Source organism: Lissotriton helveticus, chromosome 5_1 (genome assembly GCF_964261635.1).
Source record: "Lissotriton helveticus chromosome 5_1, aLisHel1.1, whole genome shotgun sequence".
Lineage (NCBI taxonomy): Eukaryota > Metazoa > Chordata > Amphibia > Caudata > Salamandridae > Lissotriton > Lissotriton helveticus.
Window position 1 is genome coordinate 1,645,080,918 of NC_136065.1, and position 14,586 is coordinate 1,645,095,503.

The window sequence follows — 14,586 nt, forward strand, 5'->3', positions numbered from 1 at the left end:
ACAATGCGAGATGTAGAGGATGTAAGGGATCGTGGAGGCAAGTATGGCCTTGATTCCTTATTGATATGCAGGTCATCAGCGCTCGAGGACAGTGTGGTGCGCAAAGGAGGAGAGGCTTCATTGAAGCAAGTGAGGCGTTGTTTCCTGGATGCAGTGCAGAGTTGAAGCCCGGGTCGATGTGATGGGCAAGGAAGGTGAAGCAGCAGTTGCAGGTGCGGTACCTCGATTCCTTACTGTAGTGCAGTGTCAATGATGAAGTTGGTGCCCAGGGACCATGCGTTACACAAGAGAGGTGATGCATCACTTTCGGTGGGCGTCCATTCCAATGGTGAGGCGGCATCGAGGGTCAAGCCACCAGGCGTCAATATCACGGCATCAGTGATGAACCACTGGGCCACAGACGTAACGTTGAAGTTGAAGTGGTGCGTCATAGACATCAGTGGCGCAGTGCTTGGAACTTCTGCAGTAGGAATTCTTCGAGGTGCTGCGTCCTCGTCAGAGCCTGCAGGGTGTAGTGATCCAGAATCACAGTCAGCAGTCTAGTGTTTGTATGCCTGCACACTGAACACCCACCCGCCACTGATGTCACCGGGTCAGGTGACACAGCTAATAAAAGGGGCCGAGCCATGTGCTCTGGGCCAGTTTACCCACTACTAATCTGGTGTCCGTGTCACATTCATTTAGCAATGTGGGCCTAGCGCCCACCATCGTTACATTGGCGACGAGGCGGTAACGCGATACCATGCGTGCCAGCAGCTAAAAGAAATAACCCCGGAAAGAAGAAGGGAACTGCCCATGTGGAGGGCACTCCTCCGGGGAAGCGGCGCCGGCCGCCGAGAGGCCTGAGGGGCATGTGCCGTGCCCCGGGGCCTAGATGTGCAGGAGGAGGTGACCGGGCCCACCTGCGCCGACCGCACCGGTGGCCGGACCGAGGAAAGCGACGGCCCGCCACGACCGCTGCCAAAGAAGAGGCCCGTAGGCCTAAGGTGAGCCCGTGCGTTCTGAAAGCCGTGGGGGCCGCATGAGCCAGAAGCGACCCCGTGACGGGATCATAAGCGGTGCCCACCCGCGTAGTCGTGGTGCCCCGCCAGGCGTGAGAGGGCCGACAATGGACACACAGTAAAGCGGAGCCCACCCGCTGTTAAAGTGAACACTGCCCATAAGTGAGCAGGACCAGCGGAGCCCACCCGCGGCCTGCCTGTAGCGCCTCCCGTCCGCCGCAGTCCCGCAGCGCAGCATCTGTGGCGAGCGGCTGCCGCCGCGAGGGAACGTGAAAGAATAACTGAGCGGAGCTCACCCGCAACTACAAGTGCCCAGCTGAATACTGCCAGAGCAGACCCCGTGAAGCGCCGACATCTCCCCACCGCCGTGCAGCGCGAGGTATGGGAGGCTGCGGCGGCGGGGGAAGGAGCGGGCAGAGAGAGCAGTAACTACTAAGCAGGCGGGGCGGACTGCTGCACCGCCGGCGGCCGCTGCGGTGAGGCGGAGCACCGCTCCACACTAAGGGAGCCCCGCGGTGCTGCCCCGGACTGAAGAGCCAGTTTGTCTTGGGCCGAAGGATGCCCAGAGTGTGGTCAGAGACGCTGCCCTCGGACCCCCGCGACCCTTCCCCCCTCGGAAAGACCGGAACCTCCGGCAGAAGCACCACATTACACCCGCAGTGGGAGGAAACAAGGAGAGAACACGATGCCGGCAGGGGAGAACACGATGCCGGCAGGGGAGACCACACTGCCGAGGACAAGGGACCAGGTAGAGCAAGTCCAGGCCATGCTTTGTGTGCACAGCGTAACGAACACTGCCGAGGAGAGTGAACCTGTTCCAAAGCGCTGCAGTGCCATCTAGTGGCCGTTTTGCGCTACCGCGCCAAAGGAAAAAATAATAATATGGCCAAGCATGCTTTTACGAAAAGGGAACCACTTGCTGCAAATTGAAATAAGTGCCAGGGAATAAAGTTATCATAATAATAATAAGTTAGTGAATACTACCAGCACACAGCAGTACCACAATGCATAGGTGAATGCACAAGGCTGTACCAATCTACACGACATACCTGCTACACTCAAAGCAATTTCCCAGCAGCAGAAGAAAATCTAGGAAGACGGAGAAGAGCATTGGGCACACGCCCAAGTTACAGTCTGCTAAATCCATTAGGGGAAACGGACCAAGTATACAGAGAGCCAGGCAAGAGCACCCTCAGAGATAACTTTACAGAGCCAAGCTGCGTAGGACATGGTAATGCAGCAAGCTGTTCTCTAGCGCAAGACTGAAGGACAAATAACTGTACAGAGTTGAAGGCAGTGTGTGCAGACAGCGCAGGGACACGCCAGGAGTGCAAGAACTCCTCACCCGCACGCCAGGACAGCGCAGCACTGCGCCGGGAGTGCCAGAAGTCAGGAGCGCCCGAGTGACGCTGCACAGCGACACGCCAACGCCACAGAACAGCACTGCACAGGAACGCGCAAATAGTGAAGGAACTCCACACATCAGGAAAGCACAACATTGCGCAGGACCGCGCAAGGAGTGAAGGAACTCCACGCCACCACGACCGAGTAACGCAGGGATCGCGTCCTCGGAGACCTGTCAGTAGGTCACAGCGAAGATGACTTGCCAAAAAGTCACCGCCAGATGCGGACCAGCCAGCGTGGTCACCCGGAAAAGAAAAGGAGAAGATGACCAGGCGGTTGGTCACCCGGAAAAGAAAAGGAGAAGATGACCAGGCAGCTGGTCGCCCGGAAAAGAAAAGGAGAAGATGACCAGGCAGCTGGTCACCCGGAAAAGAAAAGGAGAAGATGACCAGGCCATTGGTCACCCGGAAAGAAAAGGAGAAGATGACCAGGCAGTTGGTCACCCGGAAAGAAAAGAAAGGAGAAGCGGACAGTCAGAAGATCACGACTGCCAAGACATGCCAGAAGATCAAAGGCATAGTAACTGAATAGATCAAGAAGAGGTCCATGGACGGGACCCAGAAGAGGTCTGATGACACCGACCCGAAGTAAAGAAGGAGCGACAGGAAGAAAGGTGCGATGCCTGGTTTGGCCATCGGAAGAAGAGGAAAGTGTGTCCTAAGGGTAGGACGCAACCAGGGAGATTCGTGTGGAGTGCACGCCACACGGAGATGGCCTGGATGGTTGAAGAAAAGAAAGGGACCGACCACGTCGTGAAAGGAATGGAGGAGAAGAAGGGTAGTGAGTACCACGGTGCCACTAGAACAGTGGTCTTCAATCTGTGGGGCGCGCCCCCCAGGGGGGGCGCGCCGCCATTCCAGGGGGGGCGCGGCACTCCTGCCGAAAAGCTTTCCTTTGTTTGATTTTCATTTCATTCGTCACGCTAGCAGTCATACACGCAAGGACTAATACTACTCTGATTGGCCTGCTGCTCCCAATCAGCATGTAGAACGTCACCAGCGACGTTCCACCAATGGGAGTGGCAGCAGCTGCAATTCCAGGAAGTGGCGCGAAATTTGCAGCTTTAAAGCCCCTGCATTGGAAGGTAGCTGCCTTTCCTGCTTTTCGTTTTGGACGCTTTTCACCCTCGTCTCGCTGTGAAAGGACTCTGTGCCCCTCATCGCCTCCTCACTGTGAAGGCTGCTGGAATCGGCCCCTCATCGCCTCTCCTCTGCGTGTGCCTCTCGTTGGAATCTGTGTGCCCCCATCATCGCTGGAATCTGCCCTCATCGCTGGACTGCTGGTAAGAGGACTGTAGAAGTGTGTGTGTGTGTTGGGGGGGTGTTCCGGCCGTTTTTGTGTGTACTGTACATAGCGCGGAGGCGAGGAGGGGGTGGGGGGGGGGGGGGGTCCGGCCGTTTTTGTGTGTATTTTTGTTTATTTATTTATTCATGCATTTTTATATAGCGCGGACTTTACCCGAAGGCGTCAGAGCGCTTCACGTTAGGAACAGAAATGAAACATAATGAGAGACATTACAAAAGAACAGATTGCAAAAACATACGTTACTTACATAAGGTAATAGTGACAATCGTGAGCAAACAAAATACTTGAGTAAAAATTGTGAGCGACCAAAAATACATGAGGTAGTCAAAAGTGCACAAGAGGAAAGTGACAAGTGTGCAAATCAAATCAATAAGGCTTTGTCTGTCATCAGTGTTGTGTAAGAAAACACTCCTCATTAAAGGGGCTTTTGGGACATGAACGTTTGCACTGTGAAATGCTGTGGTTGCATCTTTCCATGATCATTTATTCCGCGTGATCCGCTCAGCTCACCTACTGAATTTGTATTTTTTTATACAGTTGTCAGCTGTTTTAGGGCACTGAGAACTAAAGAAACGGATACCTACATAACCAGTCTTTTTATGTGCCAACCAATACACCTTATTTAACCAGTTGCATAGTGTTCTTTTCCAGTCGATGCTGTTTGTCCGAATGTTAAAATGGATTTGCTTGATGCTTTTATTTTTTATTTTTTAATTCTTGGCCAAAAGTGCACGCTCGTTGTTTCCTTGGTCAGTAAGTGAAGCAGTGATACACTGACACTCCAGATGTTTCCTGGAATTTATAGAATTGTGGAGTTGGGGTGGCAGGCGGGGTGAGTTAAATGTCCCAAGACGTTTTGAGCCCAGGGACCGCAAATGAATGCTCTGTACCAAAATTGTGCTCTTTACGAAAGTCCAACAGTGAGTCCAGATAAATGTTGATTTTTAATGATCACAAAGTGTGTATACCAGTGTTTCCCAAACTGTGGTCCGCGGACCCCCAGGGGTCCCTGACACATTCCCAGGGGGTCCGCAGGCAGCAGTTTTAAAAGCACTGCAAAGTATCTTGTATAATTAGCAGTTTTCAAAGAACAATAAAAGTGTCAAGATAACACCAGTGATTAATGTCCCTGCTAGAGAGCGACGAGAGTTTTGTCCAGTGGCAGCTTTGACTTATCTAATGTAGCACAGAGGGTTAATATGCCTACTGCAAAGAACGTGTACCATGCATTTTCTAAAACAGTGTTTTATATGCATAGGTCAGTGGATTACTGCTTTTGTCACAGAGATTATTTGTCCACTGTGCAGTTCATAAGTGACAATCGTAATCTAGCACAGTGACCTATAAACGGTCATCAAACAGATGCTTGCAAACTGCAAGGTACAAGTTAGTGACTTATGTTTTTTCCCAGTCTATCATTATCCTGATGCTGCTAAAAAGTTTTATTTAGGTGTAAATAAATTTTTATTGTTAAAGTCAATGCTAACCACTGTGTTCTATCCTGAATTCTAAGTTTGTGCTTCTCCAGACCAAGCACTCTTTAAAAATGCCTACCAGTATGAATGACATGCGAGTTCTACACCTTGTAGTCCCCTTTGCCTTATGTAACATTTTCTATTCACTGATTTACATGTATGATTCACTGTCTCTATATGTGTGTGATGTAAAGTGCTCTGACATCCTACAATGGTATGAGAGATGCTATAAAAAATGAAATACATGTGACAGAAGGGCTATGGAAAGATGAGCAGCACTGTTGGAGGTCAGTAACTTGAAATGTCATTTGTCACTTCTACGTGTGCTGCTTAATGCAGCACACATGGAAGTTACAAAATGTCATTTTTTTAAAAGATTGTTGATGTGTGTTTACGTTTCTGAACATAAACAATCCAAGGCGTTTTGCAAAAATTAGGAGAAATAAAGCATTTCTCCTTGTTTCGCAAAGTTAAGAAGACCAGGTTTTTGCCTGGTCTTAATTTTGGTGCTGCCTCCCATTTAAGCTGCCCTTGTAAATGGGGGCAGCGTCAAAGTCAATGGGTGTTGCAGGGGAAACGCCCACCGCAACACCCACTGTCCATCCCTTTCACGCTAAGCATTGGGTGAAAGGGGGTCTTATTTACAAGGCAATATTAAGTCGCGTTAAGTGGCTTAACGCGGTCTTGTAAATAGGGTGAAGCCCCTTTCGCCACGGGAACGTTGCAAATAGTGATGTCCCATGGTGATAGGGGCTTGTAAATATGCCCCTAAAATCCTTAGTATTTCGAGTATTTGTTTTGTGTGCACACGTGTTAATTTTTTTCCGAATACTGTTTTAATGTTTGAAATTTAAATCCTACAAATTGCTTGGGGGTCCCCGGCTTCCAGTGGTGACTCAATGGGGGTCCTCAGGAGTCAAGAGTTTGGGAACCACTGGTGTATACTGTACATAGCGCAAAGGCGGGTGGGGGGGGGTTCCGGCCGTTTTTGTGTGTATGTTTGTTTATTTATTTATTCATGCATTTTTATATAGCGCGGACTTTACCCGAAGGCGTCAGAGCGCTTCACGTTAGGAACAGAAATGAAACATAATGAGAGACATTACAAAAGAACAGATTGCCAAAACATACGTTACTTACATAAGGTAATAGTGACAATTGTGAGCAAACAAAATACATGAGGTAGTAAAAACTGTGAGCGACCAAAAATACATGAGGTAGTCAAAAGTGCACAAGAGGAAAATGACAAGTGTGCAATTATAAGAGAAAACAGAGTATAATTTGAGGTATAGTACTGCAATAAGTGCTAGACACTCGGGCACAAGAACAAGCGTTATGTGGGCAAGGTGGCACTTGTGCAAGTATCAAAAGGTAAAAATATGTGAGAGGAAGCAACCGTGGGTTACAAGGGCACCTTCAGAATCCTATGTGGAGTGTGGTGTTTGACTGGCATGTACCTGGATCTACAACAGTCCACTCAGTGAAGTCAGTGATGCAGGGTCTGCTGAAGTCAAACATGTCTGGCAGTGGCCTGTCTCCCTCACATTATTGGTGCCCTTAAAATGTGCCTGCCCAGTGCTTAATTTGAACTGGTGCTTGCAGGTGGGGCCTAGTAGCACTTATTTTTAGGGACCAGCACTTATTTTCCCCCAAAATAATTTTACCCCAAGAAAGAGACAAAAACACACAAGGGGGAAAGAAGAAGGTGAGTATGTGTCTCACCAGCTAGATTGCCGACTTTGGTGCTGGAAACAAAGGTTCGAGCCTCAGGGTCGCACCCACATCCTGTGAATCTGGGCAAATCACTTAATCCCCCTGTGCCTGAATGTGACCTTTTTTTGTGTGGAGATAGACGGAAAAACAGTGAGAAAGCAGGAATGGAAAGGAACCTGATAAGAGTGAAGAAGTGATGGGTGGCGGATTAAAGAAGCATGGGTTGGATGCAAGACTATGCAGCCCTGGTATTCTGCGTTCCTACCTCCGATAGCGTGGGCCATGGGCTTCTAAGCAAAAGTTTGGGCACCTGCACTTATTATGTTGGTGGCCGCCTTTCGAGAAAACAGAAGGGTTCCATCACTGTCCAGTCCACCTCTGAGAATGGATGCGTGGCAAAATTAAACAGACAACTGACACATTCATGCCCAGTTGCCTGGTTCTGGCAAAGAAGCTAAATTACACCATTCCAAACGTGTTTGTAATTATTTGGGGAATGTAGAACGAAGTATGTATTCATTTGTAATGTGACTTTTCTGTCATTGTTTCCTTTCAGTCACAGATCTTTCAGGCAGCTCTAGAACACAATGTAAAGTGCTTTCTATTTCTATTTGCTATTCAAAGTATGCACAGATACGTGCTGAAAATTCAGTGGCTGCTTTTTTTGAACCGCCTGGGATTTTTCCCCAATATATCAAGGTCGTATCTTAACCAATGGAGCTTTGGCATATTTAGCTTTATATTTCGAATACAAATTTCAAAAAGGTATAGAGTGGCAGTACGGAGTATCCCAGGATCCCTCCTTGTTCTGTTCCAGATGCCTTTCAGCTGCACATGTTGTATGAACACTTTTTGATGCAGTAGATTACGTGTTTTTTTTTAACTGGCAGATCATGGCCATCTTACCAGTCATCAGGACGTCAACTAATAACTTGAGAACATGCAAGTAATATTTCTTCAACATTTTCTCTTCATTGCAAGGGAAAAAGATACTTGGTCGCTAGGCTGAGGACTCCCATTCAAGCAGAAGAAACATCTGAGGAAGTGAATAAGAAGGTACGCATTTGTCTTTGAGTGATGGGTGAAGAGGCAGGGCTGAAGTTTGCCCTCACTAACCTTTGAACAAGTAACTCCCAGAGCCTCATCGGTGGTATACAGTATATACATACAGCAGCAATTTTGGGAGCACCTACGTAAAGCCTGGATGAGCTGGAATTACTTTTTTGCCACTTACCACAGAATTATGCTTTTAGCCAAATTTATTTTATTTAAAACATAAGATATTTTTTTTAAAGATTTTTTTTTGCAACTACAAAGCTAAAGACCTCCTGTACCTCCTGCAGCTGTAACATTGCAGCCATTTACTATTCATTAAAATGCAGCTTCAAATTTTGTATCTTAGGTTAAGCAAACATTTGATATGGATCAATTTGTGCTCCGAAAAGATGGAGGAGTGCTCAAGCGAAAGGCTGAAACAGAAAGCGACGGGGAGAGAAAAGCTGCAAAAACAAGAAAATATGATTCCTCCTATTTGGATATTGGTTTCACCTGCATTGTTGTTAGTGGAGAAAGTAGACCGCAGTGTGTGATTTGTGGCGTGATCTTAGCTAACGACAGCTTGAAGCCAACCAAACTAAGGCGGCACTTTGAAACGAAACATGGGTCTCTGGCAGGAAAAGGAAGAGATTTTTTTTCCAGGAAGTTGGCGGAGATAACCCAGCAGAAAGAAGCGGTGAAACATGTGGCAAGTACTCCAGCAAATGCATTAAAAGCTTCATACCAAGTAGCATACCACATTGCCAAAAACAAAAGGCCCTTTGTAGATGGAGAAAAGGTGATTCTCCCAGCATTGCTCGACGTAGCTAGGACAATGCTTGGTGACAAAGCAGCAGAGAAGTTCAAAAGTATACCAATCTCAGATACAACAGTTTGCCGCCGCATCGCTGACATGTCAGAAAATATCCAGGGGCAGCTCATAGCCAGGTTGCAATCAAGTTTGTTTGCTTTACAGCTGGATGAAGCAACTGATGTGTCAAAGGATGCCCACTTAATTGCATATGTTCGTTACTGTTATGAAACACTTGTATTAGAAGATTTTTTATTTTGCAAGCCAATCAAGGGGCGGGCAACAGGATCCGATTTGTTTGCCATGATCAATGACTTCCTGAATATCCATGGCTTAAAATGGGATAACTGTGTTGGAATCTGCACAGATGGTGCTCCTTCAATGTGTGGTGCTAGGGCTGGCCTAAAAGCGAACGTATTGAAAGTGGCCCCACATATTCTTTGGACCCACTGTATGATACACCGGGAAGCCCTTGCTGTTCGAAACATGGACAGCGAACTAGAGGATGTGCTGAATTCTGCCGTAAAAATAGTAAATTTTATAAAGACCCATCCCACAAGAGCTCGTCTATTTGCAATTTTATGTGCAGAAATGGGAGCTGAGCATGATGGCTTGCTGTTTCATACAGAAGTGCGGTGGCTATCCCGGGGCAAAGTGCTGTCTCGCATCTTTGAATTAAGGAATGAAGTACGGCAGTTTCTTCTGTGTTTGGACCCCGGCAAAGCAGAACAACTATGCAATCCCCGCTGGCTTGTACTTCTAGCATACCTTGCTGACATTTTTGAGAAATTAAATGCCCTGAATCTGTCGCTGCAAGGAGCTGACATGACTTCCTTTAACATGAATAAAAGAATAACTGCATTCAAGAACAAGCTTGAATTATGGAGAAGACTAGTTGAAGAAGGCCTGTTTGAGCAGTTTCCATGTTTAGTAGATGCTCTTGCGGAGACTGAATATGAACTTCCAAGTGTTGCTGAGGTAATAAAAAAGCATCTGACTTCTCTCAGGGACAGTTTGCAAAAGTATTTTCCGGTGGACAACGATCACTTAAATGACTGGGTCTTTGAACCATTTCTGGCAGAGGTGACAAGCCATCTCCCAATCCGTATGCAGGAAGAACTGATTGATCTCCAAAGTGACCGCACCCTGCAGATGCATTTCAGCAAAGTCTCACTGGGAGAGTTTTGGCTGAAAATTTCTGCAGAATATTCAGCTTTGCAAGAAACTGCCATCAAAACTCTCTTGCCTTTCAGCTCGTCCTATTTATGTGAGATTGGGTTCTCAGCACTTGCGGTACTAAAGACCAAGTACCGTTCAAGACTTGATGTGGAACACAACCTGAGGATGGCAGTGGCAAAAATCCATCCGCAGATTGACCGTCTCTGTGGTGGAAAACAGGCACACCCATCACATTAATGTTCGTGGTGTTATTATAAATCTGTCATTTGTAAAACAAAGCATCCCAGTAAAAACAATTTACGCACATTTTATCTTGGAAAATTTTGTTTTGAGCTGTGTAATAAGCCTCTGTGATTTAACCACACCCACTCACAAACCTACAGTTAACTAAACTCTTATTGCGTTGAACATTATTTACCGAATATGGGCCGGGACACGCGGGTGGCGATCAATCATGTAGTGTACCAGATTGCAGAAATTTCTGTCAGGTGGTGGGGGGGCCCGACATTTAAAAAAATTAAGCAGGGGGGGCTCAACCTACAAAAGTTTGAAGACCTCTGCACTAGAAGATCACAAGAAGTGAAGAGGGGTGACCAGTCAACTCTCACACCCATCAGAAGAAGATGGTGACATGCACCAGAACACCGGAGTGCAGCGGAGAACAAGGCCTGGCATGAACACCGGCAGCACAAGTCAAATATATCCACCTACAAGCCATCCATCCATGTGGCGATCGTAGAAGAGAGCAAGTTTGGACTGTTGACAACAATTCTACCTTTGGGGTTGAGCGGAAGATTGAATGGCGAGAGTGCTCACACATCCGGCTGAGGAACTGACCACTCCACATCAACCCGTGGCAGCCCAAGAAGCAAAGGCCTCAAGGGACTCTGGTGGCAGCAAGTCCCGCAAGAGAGACAGATCCACGACGGTGCGTCTGCACGACCCACTGAGAGGGAAGCTTTGCGTGCAAGAAAAGAGTCAACAGCGTAACCTTCAGGTGGAAATAGGACACAACGGTGAAGATCGTGGAGCGCCCCGCTCACGGCCCGAAGGCTATGGTGGAGCAACATGACCGACAACACCAGTCCAGTGGAAGCCTGGCAAAGAGGTCCTCCCGGACATCTTGTGAGAGAGGAATACCGTCGAAGAGGGGCATCCTAGTGAGAGGGATGTATGCACCTACTCCTTTCATCTGCCCAGAAATACTTTGAAGCCTGCCCAGAGACATCACCAAGGACCAGGACTGAAGAGGAGAACCGAGAAGACAAACAATACTCGGATCACGTCACTCTTCTATCTAACCACCAACTGTCACCAGTGGTGCCAAGCAAAGGCAAGACCGAGAACAATGTCCAAGCGGCGCAGATAGAAGATAGGACCCGCTGAACAATGGCAAACCATGCCACAGTGACTCATGAATCCTGGATGCAGCAACTACACCATCTGCGACCTGCAATCCACCAAAGAGACCCACCCCAAATTACAGAGTCCAGGGTTACATTTGTATATACATTTTCTATCCCACAGGTTGAACTTTGTCGTGGGGTTTGCGAACTGCATTTTTCTTCCACAGGTTGGACTTTCATTTGTTTTCATTTTCCCCGAGGTTTGGGAGGGATGTAGTGATCCAGAATCACAGTCAGCAGTCTAGTGTTTGTATGCCTGCACACTGAACACCCACCCGCCACTGATGTCACCGGGTCAGGTGACACAGCTAATAAAAGGGGCAGAGCCATGTGCTCTGGGCCAGTTTACCCACTACTAATCTGGTGTCCGTGTCACATTCATTTAGCAATGTGGGCATAGCGCCCACCATCGTTACACAGGGCAAGACTTAATCTTCATAGCTATGGCTGTTTTGTGGCTGTGCATTGCTTCAGCATGGTTGGACTTCAATCCTAAGGGATTTCAACAGTGGCTAGCCCTGTTCTTATAGGTCTATAATTTGGAGAAAGCTGTCTATGCAAGAGAGGGGGCTCGTGCTCGACAGAAAGAGAAAGGCTTGAGAATCTGGGGTCCACTGACAGAATGGGTTGAGAGGAGTCTTCAACCTGGCATTACCTGACAGTATTATTAACAGATTGCTGCTATGGCACACGGCACTTTAGAGCCATTTGGAGATTTTATGGGCATATAAATGTTTGCTGGCTATTTAATGTTTATATTTCCATATGAGAAAGGGTTTTTAGGGAGATGTTTATTAGAGCCTTAAGAATGAATTACATATATTTGTTATCTGAATCTCTCATCAGCTGCTGGGGTGGTGGCTGGGTGGTGAGGGGTAATTGGGGTGTTTAAAATGATAAAATCCACAAAGCTACAGGGTTGATGCTTTTTTTCTCACTATAATTTTGTCTTTAACTTATGAATCTCCTCGTGTATTTAAGTATTTATAATTGATACAATGTGCAATAAATAAAACATTTAAAAAAAGAGATTGTAGATATGTGGAGCATAAAAATAATAAAATGAAGCACGTTAACAGTGAAAAGAAACAGCACATAACAACGGCGTGCCTGAGGGTTATTGAACATCCACAAACTGATGAATTTGTGGCCCTTCACAAACTCTTCTCCGAACCTGGCAAATGTCACAGGTTTCGTCTAGCAGCGGGCTTGAGCAACTCCCCTTTCAAGGTGTGAAGAGGACCAGAACATCTCTGAAATGGGTCAAGCTGCAGTGGAAGGGGTTTATCCATAGGGTATACTTTATTTCGATTTGAATACTTATCCGTAATGTAAATTGGTGTATTTTTGAAGGAAAAAAAAGACAGAAAAAAGTGACTTTTCACAGCGGGACTACTTCTCCTTAGTGCAGAATGTTGCTGGGTGAGCACTCCTGAACTGGGAAAGAGCAACACAGAAACATGTCACAAGACATTCCCAGTAGTACACATTGAAACCCGGATTGGCCCAACTTTCGAGGCGCATCTGTGGTTTGCAAACAGTAATACATCTACACCCGTGTGTGGGAGTGTGCCTAGAAGTGCAGATTAAATGTTGGTTTTGTACATCGGCCAGTGCTACGTAGCGTGGCCGAAGGGTGGGTGCAGTGGTTGGGAATATACGAAAAATACTATTTATTCCAAATGATGAACGCTGACTTGCTGTGCAATAGCGAAACTAAATCTGACAAACTACTCTGGGGCAGGGCTTGTAAGTGGGCCTTGAGTTGCTTAACAATTAGAATACGTTGTTTAGCGTTAGGGTCTCAGCAAGTAAATCTGCTAAATAGAGGTAAGTAATGTTTGCTCTTAAAACGCAATAAACATGAAATAAAAAAATAAAAAGAATTTGAACTATAATAAAAGTTGCTGATGAGGGAAACTGACAGTGATTGTGACCTCATTCGGGAGGAATGCCAGCCCTCACAGCACTCCAGGCTGGTCTCCAGGATACACTTTTTATCATAAAAAAACAAGAGATTGGAGACACTGACTGACCTGCCCAGCTGAAAGATGGGATCCTGCCTTCAGAAAAAAGAGACACCGGAAGTGAAGAAGGCAAACAAGCCGCCAGACTCGCCTGAGGCTCAACGCAGTCCCGTGAAGAGGCCGTTCTCTGAGATCATGAGTAGCGGAGAAGGCCTGGGAGACGAAGCACTCACGGTGAGACTAAGTCATGTCTGTCAAAAGAGAGGGGGCCCGGGAACGTAAGACAGTAGACAGAGAGCCCAAGGGGTGCCGCATCCTCGGACACGTCCTGTCCAAGGTCACACAGCGCCTGTTAAAGGAGGGGCGTCCCGCACTGTTTTGTATAGCTGTGCATCTGGTGATGTCAGAGGAGGCTCATTTACTGTAGAGCCCAGAAACTGACACTCACCCCAGACTAGAGAGGACGACCAGTATGCTCATAACTTTTCCCGTTATTTTCTCAAGTCCCTTTCGGCATTGTTGGTGAGCTGCCTGATTAGAAGACAGATGAATTGATGAGCGAATCAATGACGCCATGAAGCTTGGGCTGGGGGAGGGCAAGCTGATGTCTACCCATGCTAAATAGAGGCAAAGGACCCCTGAAACTATGTTTAGGTTGTCCATCTCGTGGAACTACAAAAGGATAGAGCGGGTACCTACTCCTCTGGATCTAGTGTATCCACTCGGTTCTACTTAGTAATCTTGTCTGCGTAAGCAGGTTTAAGGGTCTCCTCTCTCGATGGGGGTGGATTACATTTATGTAGATAAAATTGGAGTCTTCTTTGTTCTGAAAAAAGGTTAAAAAAAGTGTAAAACGTAATTGGAACTTTGCCATTTAGGCGTTTCCCCAGTAGGTAGCAGGCTGGGGAATGCCCTCAAAGCAGGAAGGGGTGCCCATAACCAACCATGCCCCTCACTAGCCGATTCTAGCAGGACCAGACTAGGAACCAAAAGCAACTCTGGCAAGTTTTGTCAGACCAGCCCATACTGCATGTAACGAGTCTGAGCGCCCCAAGGAGGTTAGAGGCCGAGGCAATCATTGTAAGGCTGGATGAGACTAGAGCCAGGGCTGACTTGCTCACTGGATGAATAGTTGAATGGTAAGGAGTGGACGAATGAATTAATACAAGCATAGATGACAATTGCAATGGTATAACTTAATATACCAAAGTGTAGTAAGGTGCAAAGAAACACACTGTTTTGAATTATGAAGTGTTTGTATCATATATGCACTGGGCTGTGAGCCAAGCA

The 14,586-nt window shown here is 47.1% G+C and overlaps 1 protein-coding gene across 2 annotated transcripts in view; it reads left to right on the forward strand.

Moving 5' to 3' along the window:
• Positions 1-653: 653 nt before the first annotated feature.
• LOC144753754 (uncharacterized) overlaps positions 654-14,586 on the forward strand; it is a 162,665-nt gene continuing 148,732 nt past the window's right edge. Inside the window, exon 1 of one of the 2 annotated variants that reach the window (XM_078641339.1) lies at positions 654-3,687. In XM_078641339.1, the coding sequence (XP_078497465.1) occupies positions 3,418-3,687 (270 nt within the window). In that variant the 5' untranslated portion in view covers positions 654-3,417. Of the gene's footprint in view, positions 3,688-13,352; positions 13,531-14,586 lie in introns of those variants that run through there. The other variant, XM_078641340.1, reaches the window with a different exon arrangement.